General features: G+C 44.6%; 1 protein-coding gene across 32 annotated transcripts in view; it reads right to left on the bottom strand.

The window, feature by feature from the left end:
- The window catches only part of LOC127424365 (adhesion G protein-coupled receptor F5-like), a 75,777-nt gene that overhangs the window by 45,226 nt on the left and 7,729 nt on the right, over nt 1-22,822 (bottom strand). The window contains exons 3-17 of one of the 32 annotated variants that reach the window (XM_051669460.1): nt 19,279-19,374; nt 18,971-19,066; nt 18,645-18,740; nt 18,322-18,417; nt 17,998-18,093; nt 17,656-17,751; nt 16,682-16,777; nt 16,359-16,454; nt 16,034-16,129; nt 15,711-15,806; nt 15,387-15,482; nt 15,064-15,159; nt 14,739-14,834; nt 14,416-14,511; nt 14,092-14,187 (exon numbers count right to left, since the gene is read on the bottom strand). In XM_051669460.1, coding sequence (XP_051525420.1) covers nt 14,092-14,187; nt 14,416-14,511; nt 14,739-14,834; nt 15,064-15,159; nt 15,387-15,482; nt 15,711-15,806; nt 16,034-16,129; nt 16,359-16,454; nt 16,682-16,777; nt 17,656-17,751; nt 17,998-18,093; nt 18,322-18,417; nt 18,645-18,740; nt 18,971-19,066; nt 19,279-19,374 — 1,440 coding nt within the window. Of the gene's footprint in view, nt 1-4,335; nt 4,414-14,091; nt 14,188-14,415; nt 14,512-14,738; nt 14,835-15,063; nt 15,160-15,386; nt 15,483-15,710; nt 15,807-16,033; nt 16,130-16,358; nt 16,455-16,681; nt 16,778-17,006; nt 17,103-17,329; nt 17,426-17,655; nt 17,752-17,997; nt 18,094-18,321; nt 18,418-18,644; nt 18,741-18,970; nt 19,067-19,278; nt 19,375-22,822 lie in introns of all 32 variants that reach the window. The other 31 variants (XM_051669459.1, XM_051669461.1, XM_051669462.1 and 28 more) reach the window with 31 other exon arrangements.

The following is a 22,822-nucleotide window of genomic DNA, read 5'->3' as shown; positions in this document are numbered from 1 at the left end:
CATTTATTTGCGCTGCATGCCCAAGTGGCTGCAGTACTCAAGAGTTCAGCAAGAGCGGTTTCCTTGTTCCCTGGGTCACGTATCCGGTGTGCACGGCCGTCATCATGACCACCGACTACCTTGCGTGCGGAGATCGCTACCCTCCTATGGAAGGGTGTGATAGAACCTGTCCCTCCAGCCGAGATGAAGAAGGAGTTTTACAGCCCCTTCTTCATCATACCGAAAAAAGGCGGTGGGTTGTGGCCAATCTTGGACCTGTGAGTACTGAACCGGGCTTTACACAGACTCCCGTTCAAGATGCTGACGCAAAAACACATTCTGGCGAGCATCCGGCATCAAGATTGGTTCGCGGAGGTAGACCTGAAGGACGCGTACTTCCACATCTCGATTCTACCTCGACACAGACCCTTCCTGCGGTTTGCATTCGAGGGTGAGGCGTATCAGTACAAGGTCCTCCCTTTCAGCCTGTCCTTGTCTCCTTGTGTCTTCACGAAGGTCGCAGAGGCAGCCCTTGCCCCGTTAAGGGAAGTGGGCATTCGCGTTCTCAACTATCTCGATGATTGGCTAATCCTAGCTCACTCTTGGGACATGTTGTGTGCACACAGGGACTTGGTGCTCTCACACCTCAGCCAACTAGGGCTTCGGGTCAACTGGGAAAAGAGCAAGCTCCTCCCGGTTCAGAGCATCTCTTTCCACGGTTTGGAGTTGGACTCAGTCTCTTTGATAGCGTGCCTCACGAACGAGCACGCACAGTCAGTGCTGGCCTGTTTGAAGGTGTTCAAACAGAAAACAGCGTTTCCAATGAAACTCTTTCAGAGGCTCCTGGGGCATATGGCATCCTCAGCGGTGGCCACCCCACTCGGGTTGATGCATATGAGACCGCTTCAGCACTGGCTTCAGACTCGAGTCCCGAGATGGGCATGGCGCCGCGGGACACATCGCGTGGTCATCACGCCAGTCTTTCACCGTCTTTTCAGCCCTTGGACCGACCTCTCATTTCTATGGGCAGCTGCGGTGGTAGACATGATCACTCAGGGTAGGGCTCCCTCTACGAGGTGCCTGTATGCCTTTAAGTGCCGTGTGTTCACTAAGTGGTATTCTTCCTGATGGGAAGATCCCAGAGATGCGCAGTCGGATCAGTGCTTCCTTCCTGCAGGAGAGGTTGGAAGGGAGGCTGTCCCCTTCCACCTTGAAGGTGTACGTTGCCGCCATAGCAGCACACCATGACGCAGTCGATGGTAAGTCCTTAGGGAAGCACGACCTGATCATCAGGTTCCTAAGTAGCGCCAGGAGGCTGAATCTCTCCAGACCGCGCCTCGTTTCCCTCATGGGACCTCTCTGTAGTTCTTCAGGGTCTACAGAGAGCCCCCTTTGAGCCTTTGCAGTCAGCTGAGCTTAAGGCACTCTCCTTGAAGACTGCCCTCCTGACTGCGCTCACTTCCATCAAATGGGTAGGAGACCTGCAAGCGTTCTCTGTCAGCGAAACGTGCCTGGAGTTCGGTCCAGGCTACTCTCACGTGATCCTGAGACCCTGACCGGGTTATGTGCCCAAGGTTCCCATGACCCCTTTTAGGGACCAGGTGGTGAACCTGCAAGCACTGCCCCAGGAGGAGGCAGACCAAGCCCTGTTGTTGCTGTGTCCGGTGCACGCTTTACACATCTATTTGGATCGCACGCAGAGCTTTAGGATCTCTGAGCAGCTCTTTGTCTGTTTTGGTGCACAGCGGAAAGGAAGCGCTGTCTCCAAGCAGAGGATCGCCCACTGGCTCATTGATGCCATAACTATGGCATATCACGCCCAGGACTTGCCGCCCCCGGTAGGGCTATGAGCCCATTCTACCAGGGGTGTAGCGGCCTCCTGGGCCCTGGCCAGGGGTGCCTCTCTAACAGACATTTGCAGAGCAGCAGGCTGGGCAACACCCATCACCTTTGTAAGGTTCTACAACCTCCAGGTGGAACCGGTTTTGTCCCAGGTAGTGGCACGCAATACAAGCACATAAGCCTGGGATAGCCGGCCGGGTGTATCGCTTGCACATAGTGCCTTCCACCTCCTTTTGAGCTGAAGATATGCACCATTAATTCCCAGTAGTGTTCACAAACTTTGTTCCCTGGTTGACTTCCTCCGAGCTCTGTGGCAGTCGAGTCTTTGGAGAGACTCGCTGCCGGCCCAGTACACGTGCTAACTAAGAGTCCTGTTCTGGGGTAGGTGCTCCGCATATGGCGGTTCCCTGTAAGGCTAACCCCATGCGATATATATCTTCCGCTAATTCGTTTCCCTGTTGGCAAACTGCGTCTTCCTTGGGCAGAGCCCCTCTGCCCCAGTCTCCATGTTTGTAGTAACTCCTCCCCTGTTGGGTAGGATCTACCTTAAAGATTCTCCACATGGTTGGAAAGACCATGTGATATATTTTTCCACTTAAATATCCCCCCCTCTTTTGGGTGAGGTGTGGTCTCTGCGGTGTCCTCCCCTTGGGAGGGACACCCCCCGACTAGACCTGGTGGCCCAGTCGGATAATCCCCCTTCTCTTAGGGGGTGGAAAAAGAGAAGGGGAAAAGAGGCCACGACTGGGTTAGCCTGTCTCTATCTTTTGGGTAGTCGACTTGTCTCCAAAGGGCCGTTCGACACTCATAACTATGTTGGGGGAGGTTACGTGTCGACCTGGTGTGCTGGCTACGAGGCACACAGTGGTCTGCCGTCACACACCGCCAGTTCACATAACACAGTTCAGCCAGTTGTGGCGTTTCGTATAGGGACCCCTAGTGTCACTACATCAACACAACGTCGAGTGAGTGACAGATAGGGAACGTCATGGTTACTTGTGTAACCTCCGTTCCCTGATGGAGGGAACGAGACGTTGTGTACCTCCTGCCACAATGCTGAACTACCTGCTGAATTGGCCGGACCTTGTCTCGGCTCCTCAGCATAAAACCTGAAAGAGTGGTTGCATACCAGCTCCTTTTATACCCGTATGTCTGGGGGAGTGGCATGCAAATACCACTCGCCAATTTTCATTGGCCTTTTATCAAAGACCAGAGGTGTCTCGGGCTCCCAAGAGTGACCCCTAGTGTCACTACATCGACACAACATTTAATTCCCTCCATCAGGGAACGGAGGTTACGCAAGTAACCATGACGTTTAACCAATATCTTCTGAAGTGATCCAGACAGACCAAAATATAACTTCTTTTTCACTGTGCATCTTGCCATTGCAATCTCTAGACACAATCATGGTTTCAAGCTTGATTACACTTACTTGTGCTTGATGCATGAACAGAGCACTAGATGGCACTATAGGAAATGTAATCAATCTTGTAATCATAATCGCCAAGGACACTGCTGTCAAGATTTATAGTGAAAAAGGAGTTGCATTTTGGTCTGTTCTCACCCAAAATGATTGGATCGCTTCAGATGACATTGATTAACACACTGGAGTCATACAGTTTTGATTACTTTAATGTTGCCTTTGTCTGCCTTTTTGAGCTTCAAAAGTCTGACCACCATTCAATTGCATTGTATGGAACAGCAGAGCAGACATATTCTTCTAAAACTCTTCATTTGTCTTCTGCAGTAGAAAGAAAGTTATACACATATGAAATGGCATTTATGTGAGTAAATGATGAGAGAATTTTAATTTTTGGGTAAACTAACCCTTTAATATCTGCTGAAACACAATTTTCTTTTATATCTGTGCATGTATAAAAACGCGAGTTGTCAAGCAATTGTGAAATGTCAAGCAAACATTTTGTAGCGAATATTATATTTTCATTAAATGGCTTTCTCTAAAATGACTTTTTTGCTTGCCATTGCCTCTGCTAGACGTGTTAGTGAGCTGTATGGTCTTTCTGTGGCTCTACAATGCTTACAGTTGTCAAGGTTTGTAGAAAAGGGGTGAGGACTCAATCGCTGCAAGATCAAAAATAAATTAATATGTCATACTCAAATTAACATGCTAATTCTTTCATAGAGTTGTCATGACTGAAATGGCTAAAGTTTAGGCATGAAACCATGCATGGCACAAGTTGATAGTTTCTTTGAACTTTTAACTGTTAGCCAATCGGCTTGCTCACATATGATATGTTAAACCAATCGACTCACATGGTCCAAGCTGATAGGTCTTTGACGTCATCAGATAGCCAATCAACTCATATACTCTCTTTTTGTCTAACATTTCAATTGTTCGGTTTTAAAGTCGTTTCACTACAGCAAGCTGCGAGAGTTTTTCTCTGAAACCCTCCACCTCACCAGTTCCATTGGTCTAGATCGGCTAGATAGGGATTGTATGTATGTCTAATTGTGCAAGAGCATGTCCTACAAGGGTTTTATATGATAACTTACTTGGTGTTTCTGGTGTTGGAGTAGATGTCAAGGCACTTGTCATTGTTGTTACTCCCTCAGTTGTGTTTGGGATCAGAGCTGAAAAGGTGTTAAAGCCTATTAAAAGCAAGGACCTTGATTCATATGATTACATTAATTTTAAATGCAGCTTTTCTCAAGGTAAATGTAAATTATTTCCCCTCTCTGTAGCAACATGATTCAGTATTGGTAAAACAAATGGATGAGAGTGTATTATCAAGTTTTACTGTGGTTTCCAAAGAAAACTGAGACCAGACCTGACGCAGATAATCTTTCTCCCATGAAGGGTTTTATATGATAACTTACTTGGTATTTCTGGTGTTGGAGTAGATGTCGAGGCACTTGTCATTGTTGTTACTCCCTCAGTTATGTTTGGGATCAGAGTTGAAAAGGTGTTAAAGCCTATTAAAAGTAAGGACCTTGGTTAAAGTTATTTTACCTTGAGAAAAATGTTGCATTTAAAATTAAAGGTTGGTTTATTCACCTTTGTGTAGCAACATGAACAATGAGTGGTTGTAAAACAAACAGATGAAAGTGTATTATTAAGTTTTACTGTGGTATCCAAAGTAAACTCTGACCAGACCTGAAAAAGAAAATCTCTCTCCCATAAAGGGTTATATATGATAACTAACTTTGTGTTTCCGATGTTGAAGTAGATATTAAGGCACTTGACATCGTCGTTATTCCCTCAGCTGTGTTTGGGACCAGGGTTGAAAAGGTGGCAAAGCCTATTTAAAGCAAGGACCTTGATTCATATGATTACATTAATTTTAAATGCAACTTTTCTTAAGGTGAATGTAATTTCTTTCACCTCTGTGTACTATAGTAACATGATTTAATAGTAGTAGAACAAACAGATTAAAGTGTATTATCAAGTTTGACTATGGTATCCAAAGTAAATGGAGACCAGGCCTGACACAGAAAATCTCTCTTCTATTAAGGGTTTTGTATGATACTTACTTGATGTCTCTGCTGTTGGAGTGGATGTGGAAGCACTTGTCATTGTTGTTACTCCCTCAGTTGTTTTGGGGACCAGGGTTGAAAGGGTGATAAAGTCTATTAAAAGCAAAGACCTTGATTAATATCAGTTCATTACTGTCAAATGTAACCTCTTTTTCTCAAGGTCAAAAATTTATTGTTTCACATCTGTGAAAAGTGGTAGAAAAAATGGATGAGGGTGTATTATCAAGTTTTTCCTGTGGTATCCAAAGTAAGCTCAGACCTGAAACAGAAAATCTCTATGAAGAGTTTTCTAGTCACTTACTTGGTATTTCTGTTGAAGTAGATGCTGAAGCACTTGCCATTGCCGTTATTATTTCAGTTGTCTTTGGGGTTGGAGGGGTGGTTATGTCTGTGAAAGCAAGGATTTTGTTGATCTGACAAATTGAAGCCTGATGGTTAAGCATCAAAGCTTGTAACATAAAGCTAGCTAGTTAAATCCCAAGTTAACTGTAAAAAGTGGTAACCTGCAATTGTTACCATAAGAAGGAATTTCTGACCTAAGACACCTAACCCTTAAAAATGAATTTTGTTGGTGAACTTAATGTAGTCAGGTTGATTCAGGCATGTTAAATAATATTTTTGACTTGAATCAACAGTTAATTTAGATGTGACTACATGAAGCAAATTTTTAGATGAACTTTTTTTTATTATTGTAGGGCAGAACACGATCTGGAGTTTCTCAGCTCCTTGAAGTTACTGAACTCTAACTCCATTTGGGTGAATATTGTCTGCTAAATGGCAAATACCAAATATCAAGTATGACCACCTTCTTGCAATTTCTGTTGCTGGAGTAGATGTTGGAGCACTTTTCACAGTAGTTATTTCTGCAGTTGTGTTTTGTGTTGTGTTTTCAGAGTTGAAACGGTTGTAAAATCTATTAAAAGCAATGACCTTTATTAATATTATTAGATTATTATATTCTTTTCATTTGTAACCTTTTTCCTTCTGGTAATGGTTGATTCTTCAACCTCTGTGTTGCAACATGACTCAATCATGGTAGTACAACCAGCTGATCTAAAACAGAGTGAATTTGTTTTGCTGTGATATGTACCACAACAAACTATAACATAAACTCCAGGGGCGTGCTAGGCACAGTGCTGTGCGCAATGACCAAGAGCTTTATCCAATTTTCGTAAGAGGGTTCATTTTAAGCACAATTTTCGTACCAGTAAATGAAAATTGTTTACTGCATACGAAAATATTATACACTTGGGTTGGAGTGTCCACGTGGGTGGGAGTGTTTGCGCTATTTGTGGGTGTATGCGCACAAACTGTGGGTGTATTGCATGTTAATAAATTGGCGCAAAGTGCTATTAACTATTTTCCTGAGAAAAAGGTCATTGCACTAAGATGTTTAAGAAATCAGTTCTTACATTTGCAGTTTGGGGATTCCACTAGAAGATGATATAAAGAGGAATCAATCACTTTTAAAACAGACAGACTGATAAAGAACATACACCATGGTCTGGAGGCAGGAGGAAACACAAACTTCCTCTGTAGTATTTCACCGTTAACCACCACTGGAATGATGGCAAACATAATGGGAGACAGTTCACAGTAAGGATGTGGTAATTGCGCAAAAGAACGTAAGACACAAATGGTCTATATTTCTATTCTTCTAATGAGTGGATGTTGAAGCACTTGTCTTTGTCACTACTCCCTCAGTTGTGTTTGGGACCAGGGTTGAAAGGGTGGTAAAGCCTAAAGTTGCATTTAAAATGAGAAATTGTGAAAAAGCTGCATTTAAAATTACATTAACTTTTCTCAAAGTAAAGGTTGGTTTATTTACTTATGTGTAGCAACATGGCCCAATAGTGGTTGTACAACGAACAGATGAAAGTGTATTATCAAGTTTTACTGTGGTGTCCAAAGTAAACTGAGAACAGATCTGATACAGAAAATCTCTCTCCCATGAAGTTTTTATATGATACTTACTTGGTGTTTCTGGTGTTGGAGTAGATGTTGAGGCACTTGTCATTGTTGTTACTCCCTCAGTTGTATTTGGGATCAGAGATGAAAGGGTGTTAAAACCTATTAAAAGCAAGGACCTTGATTAATATAGTTATATTAATTTTAAATGCAGCTTTTCTCAAGGTAAAGGTAATTTCTTTCCACTCTCTGTAGCAACATGATTCAATAGTGGTAAAACAAATGGATGAGAGTGTATTATCAAGTTTTATTATAACATCCTAAGGAAACTCAGACCAGATCTGACAGACAATCTCTCTCACATAAAGGGTTTTATGTGATAACTTACTTGGTGTTTCTGATGTTGGTGTAGATGTTAAGGCACTTGACATTGTCATTACTCCCTCAGTTGTTTTTGGGACCAGGGTTGACAGGGTGGTATAGCCTTTTAAATGCAAGGACCTTGATTAATATAGTTATATTGTCACTATTCCCTCAGTTGTGTTTGGGAACAGGGTTGAAATGGTGGCAAAGCCTAAAGTTGCATTTACAATTACAGTAATTTTAAATGCATCTTTTCTCAAAATAAAGGCTGGTTTATTCACCTCTATGTAGCAACATGGCCAAATAAGTAGTACAACAAACAGATGAAAGTGTATTATCAAGTTTTACTGTGGATTCCAAAGAAAACTGAGACCAGACCTAACACAGATAATCACTCTTCCATGAAGGGTTTTATATGATAACCTACTTGGTGTTTCTGGTGTTGGTGTAGATGTCAAGGCACTTGTCATTGTTGTTACTCCCTCAGTTGTATTTGGGATCGGAGTTGAAAAGGTGTTAAAGCCTATTAAAAGCAAGGACCTTGATTCATATGATTACATTAATTTTAAATGCAACTTTTCTTAAGGTGAAGGTAATTTATTTCACCTCTGTGTACTGTAGCAACACGATTTAATAGTAGTAGAACAAACAAATTAAAGTGTATTATCAAGTTTAACTACCCAAAGTAAATGGAGACCAGGTCTGACACAGAAAATCTCTCTTCTATTAAGGGTTCCCTATCTGTCACTCACTCGACGTTGTGTCGATGTAGTGACACTAGGGGTCACTCTTGGGAGCCCGAGACACCTCTGGTCTTTGAGAAAAGGCCAATGAAAATTGGCAAGTGGTATTTGCATACCACTCCCCCAGACATACGGGTATAAAAGGAGCTGGTATGCAACCACTCATTCAGATTTTCTCTTCGGAGCCGAACGGTCATGCTCGCTGAGCTGAATTCCCACGACTGTTCATTCACCTCTGCTGGATCTGATGGCGCGTTTCAGCGGCTTCTCCCCCCTCTGCATTTGTGCACTGCAGAGAACGCCCCTGGGTGCTTCGGCAGAAATAAAAGAGTATATTTCTCTAAAAGAGTATATATCTCTAAAAGAGCGGCACACATGGAACGTCTTTTTAAAGATGCGTCTTTTTAAAGATGCCTTTCCATTTGTGTTTTATTCCTGGTTGCGCTCGTTATCTCTCGCCTTCTGACGGTCATGATAGTTCCACCCCGGGATTAATACAGGAGCTGCGCTTGGCAACCGACCTCGCTTTCCAGGTGACAAAAGTAACGGCAGTCTCTCGGGTGGACGATGTCCACCTTGGTTGTCCAGGAGCACCACCTTTGGCTCAACCTGCTCGAGATGGGAGAGGCCAACAAGGCATGGTTCCTTGCTTCCCCCATTTCCCGAGTTGGCCAGTCCGGCAACACAGAGGACTTTGCCAAGCAGTTCTCAGCAGTGAAGCAGCAGACGGAGGTTATCCGGTACATCCTGCTCCGGTGTGGCTCAAGATCCCACACCCCGTCTGCTCGTCGCCAAGGGCGTCCCCCTGCAGTGACTGCACTGGCTCCGCCGCAGCCCGCCCCTGCGGCCCAATCCCGGCGTGGAGCCCACCGCAGAAAGCAGACGCCACCCGTCTCACGGATGCCAAGAAACCACGAAAGGCTTCGAAGCACCCCTGAGACGGGCGACACAGGGACGATGAAACCTGCTGCTCTGGAGCTGGTAAGCAGACCACTCCATCCCCCGGTCGATGGCCGGGAGGAGAATCTTTTGTTACCTTTGCATTTAATTGCGCTGCATGCTCAAATGGCTGCAGTACCCAAGAGTTCAACAAGAGCAGTTTCCTTGTTCCCTGGGTCACATACCCGGTGTGCACGGCCGTCATCACGACCACCATCCACCACTCCATTTTGGCAGGTTTGGTGCTCCAGCGGCGGTCTTCCGGCCCCTGAGCACCCAGCTGTGGCACAAATCCGCCCCCGATGTGTCTCCACGGGTCACGAGGACAGGCCTCTTCCTCCCCCGTCCCAGGCTGTTCCGGGGGTGGTCACAAGGAGCCAGGTAAGTACTTCAATGTCCCTGAACTCAGCACTGCATCGACACGGTGTGGCACCTCAGGCTCCACCCCATTGCGAGCCCCACCCGCCGGTACGTCTGATGAGATTGTCCCTCCAGTTGAGATGAAGAAGGAGTTTTACAGCCCCTACTTCATTGTACCGAAAAAGACGGTGGGTTGCGGCCAATCTTGGACCTGCGAGTACTGAACTGGGCTTTACACAGACTCCCGTCCTAGATGCTGATGCAAAGACGCACTCTAGCGAGCGTCCGGCATCAAGATTGATTCACGGCGGTAGACCTGAAGGACGCGTACATCCACGTCTCGATTCTACCTCGACACAGACCCTTCCTGTGGTTTGCATTTGAGGGTCGGGCGTATTAGTACAGGGTCCTCCCTTTTGGTCTGTCATTGTTCCCTCACGCCTTCACGGTCGCAGAGGCAGTCCTTGCCCTGCTAAGGGAAGTGGGCATGCTCATCCTCAACTATCCCGATGGCTGGCTAATCCTAGCTCATGCTCGGTATGTGTTGTGTGCACACAGGGACCTGGGCTCTTGCACCTCAGCCGACTAGGGCTTTGGGTCAACTGGGAAAAGAGCAAGCTCCTCCAGGTTCAGAGCATCTCTTTTCTCAGTTTGGAGTTGGACACAGTCTCATTGACGTCGTGCCTCACGAACGAGCACGCACAGTTGGTGCTGACCTGTTTGAAGGCGTTCAAACAGAAAACAGCGGTTCCACTGAAACTTTTTCAACCCGCTCGGGTTGATGCATATGAGATCCCTTCAGCACTGGCTTCAGACTCGAGTCCCAAGATGGGCATGGCGCCACGGGACACATTGCGTGGCCATCACGCCGATCTGTCACCGTCTCTTCAGCCCTTGGACCGACCTCACATTTCTATGGGCAGGCGTTCCCCTAGAGCAGGTCTCCAGGTGTGTCATGGTCACAACAGATGCCTCCAAAATGGGCTTGGGTGCTGTTTGCAACAGGCAACACTCACATCCCTGGCGACCTCAACATTGCAGCAGACGCACTGTCACGGCAGGTTACCCTCAAGGGAGAGTGGAGACTCCACCCTCAGGTGGTCCAGCTGATCTGGAGTCAATTCGGACCGGCACAGGTAGACCTGTTAGCTTCCCAGGAATCCTCCCACTGCCTGCTCTGGTACCCCCTGACCAAGGCACCTCTCGGTATAGATGCGCTGGCACACAGCTGGCCCCCTGGACTGCGCAAATATGTGTTTCCCCCAGTGAGCCTACTTGCACAGACCCTGTGCAAGGTCAGGGAGAACGAGGAGCAGGTCATCCTGGTAGCACCCTACTGGCCCACCCAGATGTGGTTCTCGGACCTCACGCTCCTCGCGACAGCACCCCCTGGCGAATTCCCCTGAGGAAGGACCTTCTTTCTCAGGGACGGGGCACCCTCCGTGACCAGACCTCTGGAATCTCCATGTCTGTCCCCTGGATGGGACGTGGAAGACCTAAGTGGTCTACCACCCGCGGTGGTAGACACAATCACTCAGGCTAGGGCCCCCTCTACGAGGCGTTCTGTGGGGAAGACCCCCAGAGATGCGCAGTCGGAATGGTGCTTTCCTTCCTGCAGGAAAGGTGGGAAGGGCGGCTGTCCCTTTCCACCATGAAGGTGTATGTAACCGCTATAGCGGCACACCACGACACGGTGGACGGTAAGTCCTTAGGGAAGCACGACCTGATCATCAGGTTCCTGAGAGGTGCCAGGAGGCTGAATCCCTCCAGACCGTGCCTCGTTCCCTCATGGGACCTCTCTGTAATTCTTCAGGGTCTACAGAGAGCCCCCTTTGAGCCTTTGCAGGAGTTCGGTCCGGGCTACTCTCACGTGATCCTGAGACCCCGACTGGGCTATGTGCCCAAAGACCAGGTGGTGAACCTGCAAGCACTGCCCCAGGAGGAGGCAGACCCAGCCCTGATGTTGCTGTGTCTGGTGCACGCTTTACACATCTATTTGGATAGCACGCAGAGCTTTAGAGTCTCTGAGCGCCTCTTTGTCTGCTTTGGTGGACAGCAGAAAGGAAGCGCTGTCTCCAAGCAGAGGATTGCCCACTGGCTCATTGACGCCATAATTATGGCATATCATGCCCAGGATGTGCCGCCCCCGGTAGGGCTACGAGCCCATTCTACCAGGGGGTGTAGCGGCCTCCTGGGCTTTGGCCAGGGGCGCCTCTCTAACAGACATTTGCAGAGCAGTGGGCTGGGCAACATCCAACACCTTTGCGAGGTTCTACAACCTCCGGGTGGAACCGGTTTCATCCCATGTAGTGGCACGCACAAGCAGGTAAGTCCGGGACAGCCGGCCAGGTGTATCACTTGCACATAGCTCCTTTCACCTCCCCTGAGCTGAAGACGTGCGCCATTAACTAGTGTTCACAAACTGTGTTTCCTGGTTGACTTCCTCCGAGCCCTGTGGCAGTCGAGTTTTCGGAGAGACTCGCTGCCGGCCCAGTACACCTGCTAACTAAAGCCCTGTACTGGGGTAGGTGCTCCGCATGTGGTGGTTCCCCGTAGGTAACCCCATGTGACACATATCTTCCACTAATTCGTTTCCCTGTTGGCAAACTGCGTCTTCCTTGGGCAGAGACCCCTCTGCCCCAGTCTCCATGCTTGTAGTAACTCCTCCCCCGTAGGGTAGGACCTACCATGGGACTTCTCCACATGGCATACTTCCGACATAGCTCGGTAAGACCATGTGACGTATTTCCACTTAAATATCCCCCCTCTCTCTGGCGAGGTGTGGTCTCTGCGTGGTCCGTGTGGTCTGTGAAAGCAAGGATTTTGTTGATCTGACAAATTTAAGCCAGATGGTTAAGCATCAAAGCTTGCAACATAAAGCTAGCAAGTTCAATCCCAAGCTAACTGTAAAAAGTGGTAACCTGCAATTGTTACCATAAGTCAGCTAACCCTTAAAAATGATTTTTCTTGGTGAACCTAATGTAGTCAGTTTGATTCAGGCATGTTAAATAATATTTTTGACTTGAATCAACAGTTAATTTAGATGTGACTACATGAAGCAAATTTTTAGATGAACTTTTTTTTTTATTATTGTAGGGCAGAACACGATCTGGAGTTTCTCAGCTCCTTGAAGTTACTGAACTCTAACTCCATTTGGGTGAATATTGTCTGCTAAATGGCAAATACAGAATATCAAGTATGACCACATTCTTGCAATTTCTGTTGCTGGAGTAGATGTTGGAGCACTTTTCACAGTAATTATTTCTGCAGTTGTGCTTTGGACCAGGGTTGAAACAGTTGTAAAATCTATTAAAAGCAATGACCTATATTAATATTATTAGATTATTATATTATTTTCATTTGTAACCTTTTTCCTCCTGGTAATGGTTGATTCTTCAACCTATGTGTTGCAACTTGACTCAACTGATCTAAGAGTGAATTTGTTTTGCTGTGATATGTATCACAAAATACTATTACATAAACTCCAGGGGCTCTATTTTCATGAGCGTGCTAGGCACAGTGCACACTGAGAAAAAGGTCATTGCGCTAAGAAGTTTAAGAAATCAGTTCCTACATTTGTAGTTTGGGGATTCCACTAGCAGATGATATTAAAGAGGAATCAATCACTTTTAAAACAGACTGATAAAGAACATACACTATGGTCTGGAGGCAGGAGGAAACATAAACTTCCTCTGTAGTATTTCACCGTTAAACACCATAGCATTGGAACGATGGCAGACAAAATGGGAGGAAGTTCAGAGCAAGGATGTAGTAATTGCGCAAAAGAACGTAAGATGCAAATGGTCTATATTTCTATTCTTCTTATGCATTACATACAACCCATTTACACTACCAAATTGTTATGAATGGACTGTCTTGATATATATCTACATTGCTTGACAGGGAATGTAATATGACGCAGATGGTTAAAGAACCAGAGAAGAAGCTCAGAATTAAATTGAACTTGACCCAACCCATTAGCACTTTGTGCGCACAATTTCACCAACCACCTTGCATGAAAATATCAAAACTCCATGGCCATGCCCACTGAGAGGTAAACTCTGACTAGACCTGAAACAGAAAATCTGTCTTCTATGAAGTGTTTTGTATGATAACGTACTTGATGTCTCTGCTGTTGGAGTGGATGTTGAAGCACTTGTCATTGTCGTTATTCCATGAGTTGTGTTTGGGACCAGGGTTGAAAGGGTGCTAAAGCCTAAAGTTGCATTTAAAATTGGTAGTGGTGAGAAAGTTGCATTTAAAATTACATTAATTTTAATTGCAACTTTTCTCAAATTAAAGGTTGGTTTATTTACTTTTGTGTAGCAACATGACCCAACAGTGGTTGTACAAAGAACAGATGAAAGTGTATTATCAAGTTTTACTGTGATATCCAAAGTAAACTGAGAACAGGTCTGATACAGAAAATCTCTCTCCCATGAAGTTTTTATATGATACTTACTTGGTGTTTCTGGTGTTGGAGTAGAGGTTGAGGCAATTGTCAATGTCTTTACTCCCTCAGTTGTGTTTGGGATCAGAGCTGAAAAGATGTTAAAGCCTATTAAAAGCAAAGACATTGATTAATATGATTTCATTAATTTTAAATGCAGCTTTTCTCAAGGTAAAGGTCATTTCTTTCCCCTCTCTGTAGCAACATGATTCAATAGTGATAAAACAAATGGATGAGAGTGTATTATCAAGTTTTATTGTAACATCCTAAGGAAACTCAGACCAGATCTGACACAGAAAATCTCTCTCAAATGAAGGGTTTTAAATGATAACTTACTTGGTGTTTCTGATGTTAGTGTAGATGTTGAGGCACTTGTCATTGTTGTTACTCCCTCAGTTGTGCTTGGGACCAGGGTTGAAAGGGTGGTAGAGCCTTTTAAATGCAAGGACCTTGATTAATATAGTTATATTAAATTTAAATGCTGCTTTTCTCAAGGTAAAGGTAATTTCTTTCCCTCTCTGTAGCAACATGATTCAATAGTGATAAAACAAATGGATGAGAGTATATTATCAAGTTTTATTGTAACATCCTAAGGAAACTCAGACCAGATCTGACACAGAAAATCTCTCTCACATGAAGGGTTTTAAATGATAACTTACTTGGTGTTTCTGATGTTGGTGTAGATGTTGAGGCACTTGTCATTTTTGTTACTCCCTCACTTGTGTTTGGGACCAGGGTTGAAAGGGTGGTAGAGCCTTTTAAATGCAAGGACCTTGATTAATATAGTTATATTAATTTTAAAATGCAGCTTTTCTCATGGTAAAGGTCATTTCTTTCCCCTCCCTGTAGCAACATGATTCAATAGTGATAAAACAAATGGATGAGAGTATATTATCAAGTTTTATTGTAACATCCTAAGGAAACTCAGACCAGATCTGACACAGAAAATCTCTCTCAAATGAAGGGTTTTAAATGATAACTTACTTGGTGTTTCTGATGTTAGTGTGGATGTTGAGGCACTTGTCATTTTTGTTACTCCCTCACTTGTGTTTGGGACCAGGGTTGAAAGGGTGGTAGAGCCTTTTAAATGCAAGGACCTTGATTAATATAGTTATATTAAATTTAAATGCTGCTTTTCTGAAGGTAAAGGTAATTTCTTTCCCTCTCTGTAGCAACATGATTCAATAGTGATAAAACAAATGGATGAGAGTATATTATCAAGTTTTATTGTAACATCCTAAGGAAACTCAGACCAGATCTGACACAGAAAATCTCTCTCACATGAAGGGTTTTAAATGATAACTTACTTGGTGTTTCTGATGTTGGTGTAGATGTTGAGGCACTTGTCATTTTTGTTACTCCCTCACTTGTGTTTGGGACCAGGGTTGAAAGGGTGGTAGAGCCTTTTAAATGCAAGGACCTTGATTAATATAGTTATATTAATTTTAAATGCAGCTTTTCTCAAGGTAAAGGTCATTTCTTTCCCCTCTCTGTAGCAACATGATTCAATAGTGATAAAACAAATGGATGAGAGTATATTATCAAGTTTTATTGTAACATCCTAAGGAAACTCAGACCAGAGCTGACACAGAAAATCTCTCTCACATGAAGGGTTTTAAATGATAACTTACTTGGTGTTTCTGATGTTGGTGTTGATGTTGAGGCACTTGTCATTTTTGTTACTCCCTCACTTGTGTTTGGGACCAGGGTTGAAAGGGTGGTAGAGCCTTTTAAATGCAAGGACCTTGATTAATATAGTTATATTAAATTTAAATGCTGCTTTTCTGAAGGTAAAGGTAATTTCTTTCCCTCTCTGTAGCAACATGATTCAATAGTGATAAAACAAATGGATGAGAGTATATTATCAAGTTTTATTGTAACATCCTAAGGAAACTCAGACCAGATCTGACACAGAAAATCTCTCTCACATGAAGGGTTTTAAATGATAACTTACTTGGTGTTTCTGATGTTGGTGTAGATGTTGAGGCACTTGTCATTTTTGTTACTCCCTCACTTGTGTTTGGGACCAGGGTTGAAAGGGTGGTAGAGCCTTTTAAATGAAAGGACCTTGATTAATATAGTTATATTTATTTTAAAATGCAGCTTTTCTCATGGTAAAGGTCATTTCTTTCCCCTCCCTGTAGCAACATGATTCAATAGTGATAAAACAAATGGATGAGAGTATATTATCAAGTTTTATTGTAACATCCTAAGGAAACTCAGACCAGATCTGACACAGAAAATCTCTCTCAAATGAAGGGTTTTAAATGATAACTTACTTGGTGTTTCTGATGTTAGTGTAGATGTTGAGGCACTTGTCATTGTTGTTACTCCCTCAGTTGTGTTTGGGACCAGGGTTGAAAGGGTGGTAGAGCCTTTTAAATGCAAGGACCTTGATTAATATAGTTATATTAATTTTAAATGTAGCTTTTCTCAAGGTAAAGGTCATTTCTTTCCCTCTCTGTAGCAACATGATTCAATAGTGATAAAACAAATGGATGAGAGTATATTATCAAGTTTTATTGTAACATCCTAAGGAAACTCAGACCAGAGCTGACACAGAAAATCTCTCTCACATGAAGGGTTTTAAATGATAACTTACTTGGTGTTTCTGATGTTGGTGTTGATGTTGAGGCACTTGTCATTTTTGTTACTCCCTCACTTGTGTTTGGGACCAGGGTTGAAAGGGTGGTAGAGCCTTTTAAATGCAAGGACCTTGATTAATATAGTTATATTTATTTTAAAATGCAGCTTTTCTCATGGTAAAGGTCATTTCTTTCCCCTCCCTGTAGCAACATGATTCAATAGTGATAAAACAAATGGATGAGAGTGTATTATCAAGTTTTATTGTAACATCCTAAGGAAACTCAGACCAGATCTGACACAGAAAATCTCTCTCAAATGAAGGGTTTTAAATGATAACTTACTTGGTGTTTCTGATGTTAGTGTAGATGTTGAGGCACTTGTCATTGTTGTTACTCCCTCAGTTGTGTTTGGGACCAGGGTTGAAAGGGTGGTAGAGCCTTTTAAATGCAAGGACCTTGATTAATATAGTTATATTAATTTTAAATGCAGCTTTTCTCAAGGTAAAGGTCATTTCTTTCCCTCTCTGTAGCAACATGATTCAATAGTGATAAAACAAATGGATGAGAGTATATTATCAAGTTTTATTGTAACATCCTAAGGAAACTCAGACCAGATCTGACACAGAAAATCTCTCTCACATGAAGGGTTTTAAATGATAACTTACTTGGTGTTTCTGATGTTGGTGTAGATGTTGAGGCACTTGTCATTTTTGTTACTCCCTCACTTGTGTTTGGGACCAGGGTTGAAAGGGTGGTAGAGCCTTTTAAATGCAAGGACCTTGATTAATATAGTTATATTAATTTTAAAATGCAGCTTTTCTCACGGTAAAGGTCATTTCTTTCCCCTCTCTGTAGCAACATGATTCAGTAGTGATAAAACAAATGGATGAGAGTATATTATCAAGTTTTATTATAACATCCTAAGGAAACTCGGACCACATCTCTAAAAGAAAATCTCTCTTCTATAATAGAGTTTTCTATAATAGCATACTTGATGTCTCTGCTGTTGGAGTAGATGTTGAAGCACTTGTCATTGTCATTATTCCATGAGTTGTGTTTGGGACCAGGGTTGAAAGGGTGCTAAAGCCTAAAGTTGCATTTAAAATTGGTAATGGTGAGAAAGTTGCATTTAAAATTACATACATTTTAATTGCAACTTTTCTCAAATTAAAGGTTGGTTTATTTACTTATGTGTAGCAACATGACCCAACAGTGGTTGTACAAAGAACAGATGAAAGTGTATTATCAAGTTTTACTGTGGTATCCAAAGTAAACTGAGAACAGGTCTGATACAGAAAATCTCTCTCCCATGAAGTTTTTATATGATACTTACTTGGTGTTTCTGGTGTTGGAGTAGAGGTTGAGGCAATTGTCAATGTCTTTACTCCCTCAGTTGTGTTTGGGATCAGAGTTGAAAGGGTGTTAAAGCCTATTAAAAGCAAAGACATTGATTAATATGATTTCATTAATTTTAAATGCAGCTTTTCTCAAGGTAAAGGTCATTTCTTTCCCCTCTCTGCAGTAACATGATTCAATAGTGATAAAACAAATGGATGAGAATGTATTATCAAGTTTTATTGTAACATCCTAAGGAAACTCAGACCAGATCTGACACAGAAAATCTCTCTCAAATGAAGGGTTTTAAATGATAACTTACTTGGCATTTCTGATGTTAGTGTAGATGTTGAGGAACTTGTCATTGTTGTTACTCCCTCAGTTGTGTTTGGGACCAGGGTTGAAAGGGTGGTAGAGCCTTTTAAATGCAAGGACCTTGATTAATATAGTTATATTAATTTTAAATGCAGCTTTTCTCAAGGTAAAGGTCATTTCTTTCCCTCTCTGTAGCAACATGATTCAATAGTGATAAAACAAATGGATGAGAGTATATTATCAAGTTTTATTGTAACATCCTAAGGAAACTCAGACCAGATCTGACACAGAAAATCTCTCTCACATGAAGGGTTTTAAATGATAACTTACTTGGTGTTTCTGATGTTGGTGTAGATGTTGAGGCACTTGTCATTTTTGTTACTCCCTCACTTGTGTTTGGGACCAGGGTTGAAAGGGTGGTAGAGCCTTTTAAATGCAAGGACCTTGATTAATATAGTTATATTAATTTTAAAATGCAGCTTTTCTCATGGTAAAGATCATTTCTTTCCCCTCTCTGTAGCAACATGATTCAGTAGTGATAAAACAAATGGATGAGAGTGTATTATCAAGTTTTATTGTAACATCCTAAGGAAACTCAGACCACATCTCTAAAAGAAAATCTATCTTCTATAATAGGGTTTTCTATAATAACATACTTGATGTCTCTGCTGTTTGAGTAGATGTTGAAGCACTTGTCTTTGTCACTACTCCCTCAGTTGTGTTTGGGACCAGGGTTGAAAGGGTGGTAAAGCCTAAAGTTGCATTTAAAATGGGTAATTGTGAAAAACTTTTCTCAAAGTAAAGGTTGGTTTATTTACTTAATGTAGCAACATGGCCCAGTAGTGGTTGAACAATGAACAGATGAAAATGTATTATCAAATTTTAGTGTGGTATCCAAAGTAAACTGAGAACAGACCTGACACAGAAAATCTCTCTTCAATTAAGGGTTTTGTATGATACTTACTTGATGTCTCTGCTGTTGGAGTGGATGTGGAAGCACTTGTCATTGTTGTTACTCCCTCAGTTGGGTTTGGGTTCAGAGTTGAAAAGGTGTTAAAGCCTATTAAAAGCAAGGACCTTGGTGAAAGTTACTTTTAATTTTAAATGCAAAATTTTCTCAAGGTAAAGGTTGGTTTATTCACCTTTGTGTAGCAACATGACCAAAGAGTGGTAGTAAAACAAATGGATGAATGTGTATTATTAAGTTTTACTGTGGTATCCAAAGTAAACTCTGACTAGACCTCAAAAAGAAAATCTCTCTCCCATGAATGGTTTTATATGATAACTAACTTTGTTTTTCCGATGTTGAAGTAGATTTTAAAGCACTTGACATTGTCAAGTTGTGTTTGGGACCAGGGTTGAAAAGGTGGTAAAGACTATTTAAAGCAAGGACCTTGATTCATATGATTACATTAATTTTAAATTCAACTTTTCTTAAGGTGAAGGTGGGTTCTTTCACCTTTGTGTACTGTAGCAGCACAATTTAATAGTAGTAGAACAAACAGATTCAAGTGTATCGAAGGGGAAAAATTCTAATCCCTCTTTGCTCTTGAAAGTTATATCTTATATTTCATAATCCTCACTTATTCTTTCTAATATTAATCAATGTTCCCTATCTGTCACTCACTCGACGTTTTGTCAGTGTAATGACACTAGGGTCACTCTTGGGAGCCCCAAACACCTTTGATTTTGAAAAAAGGCCAATGGGAATTGGCGAGTGGAATTTGCATGCCACTCCCCCGGAAATACGGGTATAAAAGGAGCTGGCTTGCAACCACTCATTCAGACTGTCTCTTCGGAGCCGAGTGGTTGTGTTCAGTGAGCTGAATTACTCTGCCAATCCATTCACCTCGAAAAGCTGTTGGATTTACGACGCATTACAGCGGCTTCTCCCCCTCTTGCACTGGTGAGGTGCAGAGAATGCCCCTGGGCGCTTCAGTAGCTAAAAGAGTATATTCTTCCTACTGAAAGAGTATATTTTCCCTTCTAAAAGAGTGGCATTAATGGAGAGCGTCTTTTTAAAGATGCACCTTTCACTGCCCGGACCCGGTCTCTGAGCTCCTCCGCTCTCACTACCCTCGATGGTGGGGCTGCCAGGGGGTACTCGGCGATTCCCCAGGTGGATAAGGCGGTTGTGGTGCACCTGTGCCCGCAAAACGCAGGCACCTAGCAGGGCTGCCTGAGACCCCTGTCCAGTGCCTGTAGGGTTACATCGTCTCTGGTGACTAAGGCCTGCGGTGCCGCTGGACAGGCCACCTCTGCCCTGCACGCCATGGCTCTCCCTGCAAGTGCACCAAGCCAAGGCGCTAAGAGAACTGCATGAGGGTAGTTCTGACCCAGGATTGATGCAGGAGCTGCGCTCGGCGACCAACCTCGCTCTCCGGGCGACGAAGGTCACGGTGCGGACTCTCGGCAGGCGATGTCCACCCTGGTGGTCCAGGAGCGCCACCTATGGCTCAACTTGGTTGAGATATGGGAAGCAGACAAGATACGGTTCCTTGATGTCCCCGTTTCCCAGGTCAGCCTGTTCGCTAGGCTGAGGACTTCGCCCAGCAGTTCTCGGTGGTGAAACAGCAGACGGAGGCTATTCAGCACATCCTGCATCGTCGCGGTTCAAGACCTCACACCTCGTCTGCTCATCGCCAAGGGCGTCCTCCTGCCGCAACAACACCGGCCCCACCGCAGCCTGCCCCGTGGCCCGGCCCCGGCGGGGAGCCACCCTCAGGAAGAAGATGCCACCTGTCTCATGGTCGGCCGCCAAGAACCCGAGGAAGGCTTCGAAGCGCCCCTGAGACAGGCGACCCAGGCACGCGGAGACCTGCTGCAGGCCTAGAGATGGTAAGCAGACCAATCCATCCCCCGGTGGAGGGCCGGGAGGAGAATCCTTTGCCTTTTTGTTAATTCACCGCATGCCCAAAGGGCTGTGGCACCTACACGTTCAGAAAAGCAGCGGTTTCCTCATTCCCTGGGTCACATATCCAGTGCTCACGGCCATCATTATCACAACCACTGGCCACTGTTCCTTTATGGCAGGTATGGCGTGCCCAGCTGTGGCACAAACATGCCCACACCAGGTTGGTTCCGATGGACTGCGGGGATGATATTCCTCCTCCCCCCTTCCCGGCCGATCCTATGGTGGGTATCAGGAGCCAGGTAAGTGCTTCGATGTCCCTGGACTCAACACGGCGACAGGGCTTGAGCCCTCTTGATGTGGCGCCTCAGGCTCCGCCCCGCCACTCTGCCCCACCTGCCAGTACGTCCCCTTTTCAGACTGTCCCCTTGGTCCCCAACACCCGGAGCTTGGACATGTGGCTTGCGCTTCCCAACCCGTCGCGATGGCTGACCCAGACCGTCCGACTCGGCTACGCGATTCAGTTCGCCAGGCACCCGCCCAGGTTCAGCGGCATCCGCTTCACCTCGGTGAAGGGCGAGAACGCAGCTACCTTGCATGCGGAGATCGCTACCCTTCTACGGAAGGGTGCGATAGAGCCTGTCCCTCCGGCCGAGCTGAAGAAGGGATTTTACAGCCCCTACTTCATTGTACCGAAGAAAGGCAATGGGTTGCGGCCAATCGGACTGAGAGTATTGAACCGGGCTTTGCACAGACTCCCGTTAAAGATGCTGATGCAAAAACGCATTCTAGCGAGCACCTAGCATCAAGATTGGTTCACGGTGGTAGACCTGAAGGACGTGTACTTCCACTTCTCGGTTTTACCTCGACACAGACCCTTCCTGCGGTTTGCTTTCGAGGGCCGGGCGTACCAGTACAAGATCCTCCCCTTTGGCCTGTCCTTGTCCCCTCGTGTCTTCACGAAGGTCGCAGAGGCAGCCCTTGCCCCGCTAAGGTAAGTGGGCGTCCGCATCCTCAACTACCTTGATGACTGGCTAATCCTAGCTAACTCTCGGGATGTGTTGTGTGCGCACAGGGACCTGGTGCTCACGCACCTCAGCTGGGTGGCGCTTTGGGTCAACTGGGAAAAGAGCAAGCTCTCCCTGGTTCAGAGTATCTCTTTTCTCGGCTTGGAGTTGGACTCGATGTTGGAACGAGCACGCACAGTCGGTGCTGAACTGTCTGAAGGCGTTCAGACAGAGGACAGCGGTTCCACTGAAACTTTTTCAGAGGCTCCTGGGGCATATGGCATCCTCAGCGGTGGCCACACCACTCGGGTTGATGCATATGAGACCGCTTCAGCACTGGCTTCAGACTCGAGTCCCGAGATGGGCATGGTGCCGCGGGACATATCACATGGTCGTCATGCCGATTGTTGCCGCCTCTCAGCCCTTGGACCGACCTAGCATTTCTATGGGCAAGGGTTCCCCTTGAGCAGGTATCCAGGCACATCATGGATACGACGGACGCCTCCAAGACGGGCTGGGGCATCATATGCAACGGGCACGCAGCCGCCTACTCTTGGACTGGCCCCTGGCTGCGTTGGCATATCAACTGCCTCGAGTTGTTGGCAGTACTGCTCGCCCTGCGGAGGCTCTGGCCGTTAATCCAGGGCAAG

The sequence above is a fragment of the Myxocyprinus asiaticus genome, chromosome 33 (assembly GCF_019703515.2).
Source record: "Myxocyprinus asiaticus isolate MX2 ecotype Aquarium Trade chromosome 33, UBuf_Myxa_2, whole genome shotgun sequence".
NCBI classification, from domain to species: domain Eukaryota; kingdom Metazoa; phylum Chordata; class Actinopteri; order Cypriniformes; family Catostomidae; genus Myxocyprinus; species Myxocyprinus asiaticus.
The sequence above is the reverse complement of the archived record's forward strand: the minus strand, read 5'-3'. Positions and strand labels throughout refer to the sequence as shown.